The 10,383-nt window shown below is 44.2% G+C and overlaps 1 protein-coding gene across 6 annotated transcripts in view; it reads left to right on the top strand.

The window, feature by feature from the left end:
* The first annotated feature begins 522 nt into the window (after positions 1 to 522).
* The window catches only part of THOC5 (THO complex subunit 5), a 28,448-nt gene continuing 18,587 nt past the window's right edge, over positions 523 to 10,383 (top strand). For 2 of the 6 annotated variants that reach the window (XM_055405007.2, XM_055405005.2), the window contains exons 1-7: positions 523 to 651; positions 1,317 to 1,429; positions 2,147 to 2,416; positions 4,928 to 5,071; positions 5,980 to 6,093; positions 6,243 to 6,340; positions 9,203 to 9,349. In XM_055405007.2, coding sequence (XP_055260982.1) covers positions 2,321 to 2,416; positions 4,928 to 5,071; positions 5,980 to 6,093; positions 6,243 to 6,340; positions 9,203 to 9,349 — 599 coding nt within the window. In that variant the 5' untranslated portion in view covers positions 523 to 651; positions 1,317 to 1,429; positions 2,147 to 2,320. Of the gene's footprint in view, positions 652 to 1,316; positions 1,430 to 2,146; positions 2,417 to 4,927; positions 5,072 to 5,976; positions 6,094 to 6,242; positions 6,341 to 9,202; positions 9,350 to 10,383 lie in introns of all 6 variants that reach the window. The other 4 variants (XM_055405006.2, XM_055405000.2, XM_055405003.2 and 1 more) reach the window with 3 other exon arrangements.

The following is a 10,383-nucleotide window of genomic DNA, read 5'->3' as shown; positions in this document are numbered from 1 at the left end:
AGCAGGAGTAGAAAATACTTGAAGCTGTCAAATGCTGCATTAGATTTGCCTTGGTCAAATAGAGCCAAAAATGGGGGGGGAAAGGGCAGGTTAAGATGGGGTTAATGCTCTCCTCCACTTGCTGCCCTCGTTGTTGTGGGATGTTCTACTGTAACCATGACGGTAAAGAATCCAGGTTAGGGAAGCAAATTCACAAATGTCCAGTTCATGGCACTACTACATTCTTGTGTTATCTTGGGCACACGACAAATTCATTTGACAAATACTTGGCAGAGCGCTTACTAGTTGCTGGGCATTGCTTTAGGCGCTGGGGACAGAATGAACGAGCCCTTATTTGAACTTAAAAAGTTCAAATGCAAGTCTTTGCCCTTAAAGCCTCCGTTTCCTGGTTTCAGCGGGTAACGTGAGGCGGACGGCCGGCTGGGACCCGCCCAGACAACCCAGTTGCCGCCACCACCCCGTCCCCTTACAGCCCAGCAGCCGCCTGCCCCGCCCGCCGGCTGTGCAGGGATCCTTCGCGCTCCGCTTCCGGCCTCCGCAGAAGACTTCCGGTCGGCCGCTCCTTCCTTCCGCTTCTCTCTGGTGCGCAAGCCACAGAGTCCCCGACGCCGGAAGTGGCCCGCTCTCCGTGACCCGTCGGGGCGCCGTGCGGTGAGGAGGGGACCGGGGCGCGGAGGGGCCGGGCGCGCTGGAACTGGGGAGTGGGCCGCGCGAGGACGTGCCCGGGCTCGGGTCTAACCCTGGTTCTCCGCCGTCGTTCCCACGGAACCCGGGCCGCTCGGCGCCGCGCTCTCAGGTTCCTCCTGTGGAGAGTGTTGGCCGCGGCATCGCCAGGCCCCACAGTGCAGCCTCTAGAAAACGACCCCGAAGGTGGCGGTGACGGCAGCTCACGTTTACCACGCGCTTGTCTGTGCCAGGCACTCTTGACTGTGCTGTCAAAGGCAGAATGTCCCACACTTAACGCCTTTCGGGCCCCTTCTCTGTGGAAAATTAACTTATTAATTTTTAACTGAGTCAGGTTTTAAATTTAAATTTACCTTGAAAGAAAAATTTTAATCTCTACCACAAATAGAGCACTTCTTTCATTGTCCTATGCAGGATGTAATGATAAAAAAAAAGATTAATGTATTGAACATGAAAAAATTAGTGACTGTGACTAGATTTCAGGTGTCTAAGGATCTGAGATAGAGTCCTTTCCTTAACAAAGGGACGTTAGAATTTGTAGATGTTAAAGGCCAACCAAAGAAATGAGACGTTCTCCGTGAGGCAGTTAAAAGTTTCTAAAGAGAATTGACAGGAATTAACTTTCTCCATAGGTATTCAACATTATTAACCACTCGGGTACCATCTAAAGCCCAGCTCCCAGATCATCTTCATTGCCTTCCCCAATGCAACGCCTCCTGCTTTAATGTCCACTACCACCCTGGAGGTAGGGACTGCTGTTCTCATTTGATCTATGAGGAAACAGATGGCAGAGAAAAATGAAGTGACTTGTCCCAGAACTCATAGTCATGAGATAGAGGAGTTGAGACTCCAACTTAGGGCTTCTGAGACTGTACTCTAGGGAGATCTTGGCTCCCTCATTAAGTGTTGGTGACAGATTCACTGGGACTGGGGGGATAGGGCTTCCCATTTCGGGTCTCTGGTGACAGTAGAGGTAGCAGAGTGAGGGTGCTTTGTGATTCTAGAGTCCCATGAAATGTCTGTTCCGTTCTTTTAAATTTTCAGACCAACCAGGGAGTTGAGGGCATCACCAGATGACATCGTAGCAAGACTACAAGGCACAATAATGTAGTTATCAAGAGCACTGCTGTGGCATGGGTTGGATCCAAGCTTTAGCATACTACCTGTGTGATCTTGGGCAAGTCATTCACCTTCCTGACCCTCAGTGTTCTCACCTGTAAATGAGATGCTTGTTTGTATCTGAGAGAATCCTTGTTTTAAGAACCAAATGAGAACATACCCTTAAAGTGCTTAGCTGAAGGTCCAGAACGCAATGATCAGTCAGTAGTACTGGGAATAGGCTTATGTGCCTGGCTGAGGAGTTTGGTCAGTGGGGTGGTGGTGGTGGTCCCTTTAAAGGAGGTGGAGATGAGGAAGACGAATTCATTTTTAACAGACTGAAGAATGATTCTTCTTTTTACAGAGCTTTGGAGGGTTGATGACTTTTCTTAATTTACTGAGAGTATAAGCGGCCAGAACTGCTAGACAGACTTCAGTATTCTGACTCCAGGAAAATCTTCAATTACAACTCCAGAAAAGCTCGAAAGTTTTCTCTTAACAGATCTCTGCTGTTCCCTCCTGAATTTACCAAACAACCATGTCATCAGAATCAAGCAAAAAACGAAAGCCCAAAGTGATCCGAAGTGATGGAGCTCCAGCTGAAGGGAAGCGTACTCGTTCTGACACTGAGCAGGTAGGATCAACCGGGGCTGCTGTGTTGCTGAGAAATTGGCAACTTGAGGCCAAGCACCTGGCTGTGGGTTTGCAGCAGCTGAGGGTCATGGGCACAACCTCCCAGGTGGCCTCTGTTTGACCACATGCCTGGAATTCCCTTGGCTCTTCAAGGCTTAAGTATCCCAAGAACCACCAAGCCTATATTAGACATGATTAGTGGTTGGACAGAGAATGAATATTCTAGTATAGTGTGCGTCTCCAGCTTTCCTGATGGTCAGATGAAGATAGTCCATCCACAACATGCCCCTAAGGCTTTGGGGATGTGCAGTCGTCATCTGCTCCTGAGATTGTATCAGAACCATGTCCCCAAAGAACCTCTTTTATGGCCTGAGTGCTCTTGTGGTCAGCAAGGTTCTTCTTTTGCTGTTTCTCTATCCTTGAATCTGTCAAGCTGATTTAAGACTTAACTAATTTTTCCTTTTCCATTATGATTTATTACAGGATGTTAAATATAGTTTCTTGTGCTATACAGTAGCACCTTGTTTTATCCATTTTATGTATGATAGTTTGTATCTGCTAATCCCAGTCCATCCTTCGCCGTGGCAACACAAATCTATTCTCTGTGTCTGTGAATTGTAAGTTCTTTTGTGTCATATTTTAGATACCATACATAAGTGATATCATATGGTACTTGTCTTTTTCTGACCTACTTCATTGGGCATGACAGTCTCCAGGTCCATCCTCGTTGCTGCCGATCTACATTCTTTCCTAAGCTAGGTACTGTTCCATTGTGTGTGAGTATATGTGTGTGTATATATGTATGTATGCATGCTCACTTAGTCATGGCCAACTCTTTGCAACCATAGATTATATCCCACCAGGCTCCTCTGTCCGTGGGATTCTCCAGGCAAAAATACTGGAGTGGGTAGCCATTCCCTCTCCAGGGGATCTTCCCAGGTCTCTTGAATTGCAGGGAGATACTTTATTGTCTGAGCCACCAGGGAAGCCAGTATATATGTATGTGTATGTGTATGTAAACACACACCACATCTTTTTTATCCATCCATCTCTTGATAGACTCTTAGGTTGCTTCCATGTCTTGACTATTGTAAATAGTGCTGCTGTGAACATTGACGTGCATGTATGTTTTCTAGTTAGGAGTTTTGTCCCGATACATGCCCAGAAGTAGGGTTGCTGGATCATATGACAACCTTATTTTTAGTTTTTTGAGGAACCTCCATCCTGTTTTCCATAGTGGCTACACTTGATTACATTCCATCAACAGTACAGGAGGAGTCCCTTTTCTCCACACTCTGGCATTTCTTATTGTAGACTTTTTAAGGATGTCTGTTATGACCTGTGTGAGGTATGACCTCACACGGGTCATAACTCATTGTAGTTTTCATATGCATTTCTCTAATAATTAGCAGTGTTGAGCATTTTTTCACGTGCCTATTGACCATCTGTATGTCTTTGGAGAAATATCTGTGCAAGTCTTCTGCCCATTTTTTGATTGGGTCTTTTGTTGTTACTGAGTTTATGAGCTAATATATATTTTGGAAACTAAGCCTTTGTTGATTGCATTGTTTGCAAATATTTTCTCCCAGTCCATAGGTTGTGTGTCTTAACTATGTTGATTGATTGTGGGTTTTTTTTAAACTAGAGTAAAACATACCAGCTTCAGTTTAAATAGAAGATGATGCTTTCTTCAGATTTAGGAAATTAAAATTAATTAAGAACTTTATCCTTTGGGAGGCGTTGATTCCAATTCACTCTTTTTTTTTAATAATTAAATCGAAGTATAATTGACATAAAACATATCAATTTCGAGTGTACAATATAATGATATTTGTATATTTTGTGAAATGATTAACAAAATGTCTAGTTAATATCCATCATGTTACACGGTTACAAAATTTTTTTTTCTTGTGATGAGAACCTTTAATATCTACTTCAGCAACTTTGAAACACACAGATGCAATATTTTTAACTGTTAACTGACTCTCTCTGAAAGAGATGTGTTTGTTTATTCCAAAGACTGGGAGGCCCATTAGGATATTTTAGTTTCTGCTAAAGCTTGTTTCAACCATCTAAGCACCCATCAGAAGGAATTTGGTTAAATGAATTCTGGTTCATCTATGTGTAGCTATTTTAATGGAGATCTGTATTTATTGTGATGGGAAATTGCACTAAATAGCATGAACAGTATGATCCCATTTAATTTTATTTTGATACATTTACCCACAGTATTAACAATGAGTTATTTCAGGCTGGGAGGTGAGATTATAGGCAGTTATTCATTTTGGTTTTGATACTCTTCACTGTCTTCTGAATCTCTCAACACCAAGAATGCATTACTTTACAATCAGAAAGAGGAAAAAAAGAAAGAAAAGCATTTGATTTGAGGACCAGATTCTTTGGAGACCTGATTTAGGGGGCTTCATAATCACTGATCTCAGCTAAGTGTCCCTTGTTCCACCAGGGAGACTTTTACTCCCCACACCACAAGGCCTGATCCTTGCCTCCACAGGAAGGTAAATACTACAGTGAGGAGGCTGAGGTGGACCTGCGGGACCCTGGCAGAGACTATGAGCTGTACAAGTACACGTGCCAGGAGCTGCAGAGGCTCATGGCTGAGATTCAGGACCTGAAGAGCAGGGGCGGCAAGGACGCGGTAAGGAGCGGGCGTGGGCAGACGTGCGTCTGCACGGATGGATCTGTTTTGCACCTGTCACAGCCCTTCCTGATTTTGGTCTTATGTCCTGCCATCATCAGGGGATTAGACCCTGAGGGCTCTAGAGATCTGCCTATTAGTTTATTGTAACATCACCGCACAGTCACCAATGGCAGTCGTGAAAGTACAGGATTAATCATTTTTTTTCCATAACTGTAATTTGATAATCCATTGAAACAATATTTATTAAGTGCTGGGCATTTTGCTAGGTGTGGAGAAAATGAATAATACCGTCAGTCATCCTTGCTGATTTAAGACCGGATATATACAAGTAAGTCATAGAGACAAAAACTGTTAATATTAAAAAAAAACAACAACAGGTTTCAGGGCAGAGAAACAAAACAATGTGACTGAAAACTCTACGGGTAAGAAGTTGAAAACCATATTTTTTTCAGGAATCTCACTTATTTGTGCTTATCCTGGCCAATATTGTTAAGATTATTACAGCCTATCTGACTGTAGTCAAGTTTTACAGCTATAGTTCTGCTATTTTTGTTCAAATTAATTCTGTAGCGTTTATAGAGGTCAAGTTATATGGCGTGCATTGGCACTATTTGGATCTCTGTGTACGTTATGTAGAGACAGCTTTGGTTTGTGCATTGGCTGCATCTGCTCCATGTTTGATTCCTGTTACTTTGGTCCAAGCAGAATTTTTTTTTTAGCCTGGGAACCTTAAGCATTTCCGTTATACAGTCATTCTTCCATCTCCCCCTGACACTTCTCATGGTTCTGAGCTCCTTCCAGTGTCTGTTTTTAACCCTGGATGAGGATGGGTCAACAGTAAGGGGCTGAAGGAAGCTGAGCCAGCTCCATTTGTCAAGGTCTTTATCAATTTTCTTGGCCAGCAGGCAGTTGAGATAGAAGATCGGAGGATCCAGAGCTGTGTGCATTTCATGACTCTAAAGAAGCTTAACCGATTAGCCCACATCAGGTTGAAGAAAGGAAGAGATCAGACCCATGAGGTAGGAGCTGAGAGATTTAACCGTCCCCCTTCCTTCTTCTCACCCCCTCCCTAATCCCCTTTCCCTTTTTCTGAGTTTTCTGCCTGCTGTGCTTTGCCCTGCCCCACCCCGCCTTGTCCCACTCCTCTCTGACGTTGTCCTCCTTGCAGGCCAAGCAGAAAGTGGACGCCTATCACCTGCAGCTCCAGAACCTGTTGTATGAGGTGATGCACCTGCAGAAGGAGATCACCAAGTGTCTGGAGTTTAAGTGAGTTTTGGAGCACAGGGCTTTGGCACGGTGATCTGCTGGTAACTGCCTTTTCTTCCATAGCTCAGTGTGAGCCAGTTTCTTTAAAAAGGAGTCAGATGGGCTTGGAGACTGCAGGATCTGGGGAAAGGATGAATAAATCACTTTTGAATGGGAAAATCGGAAGCAGCAGTTCCAGGCTGCACAAAGAACCTCAGAAGCCTGTCTAACCCTTTGGAGTTTTCAGCTCTGACCCTGGCGAAAAGCAGTTGTCTCTCCCCAGCAGGGAGAGTCTTCGCATTATCAGTTTGATTCCTGAGCACCTGTATGTGAGCAGCTCATTTCCAGTTACATCTTTTTAACCTTTTGGCCCAGCTTTTCCCTCTGAAGTTCCAGCAATTCATTTTTGCAAATGGATTTCATTCTTTGGAACCTGAACCTCTTGCTGCCTAGCTGCCTTTAGGTGAACAAACCACAGCTTGTCAGGGTCCTTCTTAAACTGTGATGCCTCTTGGCAGGTCCAAGGGGGAAGATCAGAAAGAGGAAGGAGTAGACAGAATAAGAGAAGGGAGCGTGTTCTTGCTTGGTCAGACCTATTTGTGTAAACTGAAAGGAGTCAGGCTTTATCTGTAATAAACTTGAGATGAGGGAGACCACGTTAGACGTTGTTCAGTCACTGAGTTGTGTCTGATTCTCTGCAAACCTTTGGACTGCAGAACACCAGGCTTCCCTGTTTGCTCAAGCTCATGTTCATTGAGTTAGTGATGTCATCTAGCCAGCTAACGTTAGACATTGGGTCTGGTGTGTGTTGATTTTTGAGAGGCGTCTTTCTGTGCTCCACAAATTCATCACATAATTACGCTGAAATATAGAAGTAAAATCCACATCAGGTAACTGCGTTAATAGTGTTGTAAAGTTGTCAGTTTCCTGGTTTTGACTATCATGCTTAGATAAGATACTAACACTGAGGGAACCCAGGAGAAGGGTACATGGAGGAAATAAACTCTTAGTTTAAGATTCACAAGAAGTTTTTAAAATATTACTATTTAAAAATAAGAAAGGTATAAAAACACCAACGGTATGATGCTCCAGCTGTTACTGTTCAGTGAAAGCCAACAAACGCAGAATACAGCGGAATGCAATCCTGTGGCGAAGCAGTGGCCATGTGGAAGGACCAGGGCCCCTGGTTCAGCTCCCAGCTCTGCCTCTCCTTAGCTGTGTGACCTTGCACAAGCTGCTTACTGATGGTAGCCTCCATTTCGTTTGAAAGATGGAGGTAACGATCCCTGTCTCAGTACTGTAAGAATTAAGTGACATAAGGATGGTATTTCCAATAGTTGTGCATGGGTGTGAGAGTTGGACTGTAAAGAAACCAGAGCGCCAAAGAATTGATGCCTTTGAACTGGTTTGGAGAAAAGTCTTGAGAGTCCCTTGGACTGCAAGGAGATCAAACCAGTACATCATAAAGGAAATCAGTCCTGAATATTCATTGGAAGGATGCTGAAGCTGAAATTTCAATACTTTGGCCACCTGATGCGAAGAACTGACTCCTTGGGAAAGATACTGATGCTGGGAAGATGGAAGGCAGGAAGAGAAGGGGACGACAGAGGATAAGATAGTTGGACGGCATCACTGACTCTGTGGACGTGAGCTTGAACAAGCTCCAGGAGTTGGTAATGGACAGGGAAGCCTGGCATGCTTCAGTCCATGGGGTTGCAAAGAGTCGGACACAACTGAGCAGGTGAACTGAACTGAAGGATGGTATACAATGGGTACCTAATACGTGGCAGCTCCTGTTATTACTGCTATACAACCTGAGCGCTACTGTGTTCATGTAGCAGAAAGGATTTGGTTTCTTTTATACACCTGTGCCACTATACATGTGATAGTTAAAGCCTCTAGATCTTTTCACATTGGTCCTGCCATGTTGCATCTTCCTCATGTTAAGCTTGCTGCTGCTGCTGCTAAGTCACTTCAGTCGTGTCCGACTCTGTGTGACCCCGTAGACGGAAGCCCACCAGGCTCCCCCGTCCCTGGGATTCTCCAGGCAAGAACACTGGAGTGGCTTGCCATTGCCTTCTCCACATGTTAAGCTTAGATAGTTAATAATTTAAACTTAAATGTAGACTTAATGTTTATTCCTGCTAAATTGCATTTCTTGGTTTGAACCTGACATTCTAGGCCTAGACCATGATGGGTTTTTTTTTAAAGGTTTTGTTTTCCTTATGACCATGGATACATTGTTTGATAAGTAATTTTCTTTTTAATTATGATTGTGCTGGGGCTTTGTTGCTGCACAGGCTTTTCTCTAGTTGCAGCAAGTGGAGGCTATTCTGTAATTGCAGTAGGCGGGCTTCTCATTGTGGTGGCTTCTGTTGTTGCTGAGCATGGGTTCTGGGGTGCCCAGACTCAGTAGTTCTAGCTCACTGGCTCTAGAGAGCATGGGCTTAGTTGCCCCACAGCCTGTGGGATCTTCCCAAATCAGGGATTGCACCCATGTCTCCTACATTGGCAGGCAGATTTTTTTACCACTGAGCCACCAGGGAAGCCCAACTATGATGTTTTTATTTGATTCTTTAATCTCTTAGCTCTCTTGCAGAGCTTGGAGAGGTCTGTACGTTTCATAAGCCTACTTTCTAGGTCTTTAGTTAAATCATGAGTATAAAGCTTGGGCACCGTGGGTAAGGATCCTGTAGCATGTCACCAACTACCTCTTTTCACACTGAAATACCTACTAATGAGTGTTTGCTGAGAAGCCTGGATTCCAGGCTTCTGAGTGGCTATAGACCAGGCCAGAGTACACATACCTGGGGGAAGCTGGGGGCCTGCTTGAGCCAGTGTGTTTCTGAGAACAGAAGCTTGATGTTGAGTTTTTGACTACAGGTCAAAGCACGAAGAAATCGATCTGGTCAGCTTAGAGGAGTTTTATAAGGAGGCTCCTCCAGATATCAGCAAGGCAGAAGTCACCATGGGAGACCCTCACCAGCAAACCCTTGCACGTCTGGACTGGGAGCTGGAGCAACGGAAAAGGTAGCGTTTCCTCCTTCCTGACCTGTTCACCTGTACAGATAAGAACCTGTATTCACCACCGCCAGTGTTTTGTCCTGTCCCAGGGTCAATAGCAAAGCACAGTGGGACCAGCAGAATGGCCTCTAACACCAAATTGCGGTTTTTTATTAAGTCACACTTAGCAGTTCACACTTGACCAGCTGTACTGTAAGTGGGGTTGGAATTGCTTAAGGCTGTTACAAGAAAGTTAGGGTAACCTTTTCTTCAAAATTTTAATGCCTAAGACTTAAATACCTTTTGTACTATAATTTTCTTTGCCTTTTCCCCCACCCATAAGCATATGCATATGGTATTGCAGAGCTTTGCAAACGTTATTTCTAAAGGCTGTATAGCCTTCCGTTGTAAATTGTCACACAATTGTTTCTATAGTGGATTGGACTTTTAAGGTGTTTGCCTTTTTTTGCTATTGTAAATAATGCATAGAGGCACCCCTTTACATATAAAACTTTTTGTACTAATAAAGAGCGTTTCTTTATTAAGTGTATATAGAATGTCTGTACTGTGTAATTTAATCTAGCTTTTTCTTAGGATATGGTATGTGTATGTGTTTTCCACCCTGGATGTTTGATGGTTGTCTCCCTTCCGCCGTGGTGACCTTTTCCTCTTTGCATGTGTCAGGAATTCTGGGGCTTTTGGGTGCCACATTTGCTTCGTTTTCTGTCAGAAAAGGTGGTGTTTTTAATCCCTTGCATTTTTCTGTTGTTGAGTGTATTTTGTGCCTTTGGTCTACATTATGAGTTTATTAAGTACAGAGTCTGGATCTTAGGGAATTGGTTTCAGCTTTTTAGCACATAGGATTGGCCCATCACACCCCTGTCCAGTACATAGTCTGCCCTGGGCTAAGCCACGGGAGTTCCATTCCTGTGGCTTTGTTCTGGAATCCATCCCCACTCAGGCCAATCTGTGGGCCTCATTCGGGTTCTGTAGCTGCTGGGTCCGTATGTTTGTGAAAGTTTTGTTTCTAGCCTCTGAGGCAAAAAATGGAGCGGGAGGTG

The sequence above is a fragment of the Moschus berezovskii genome, chromosome 19 (genome assembly GCF_049115385.1).
Source record: "Moschus berezovskii isolate FMDL1 chromosome 19, NW_MosBer_1.0, whole genome shotgun sequence".
NCBI classification, from domain to species: domain Eukaryota; kingdom Metazoa; phylum Chordata; class Mammalia; order Artiodactyla; family Moschidae; genus Moschus; species Moschus berezovskii.
Note: the sequence above shows the minus strand (reverse complement) of the source record. Positions and strands in the feature narration are given on the sequence as shown.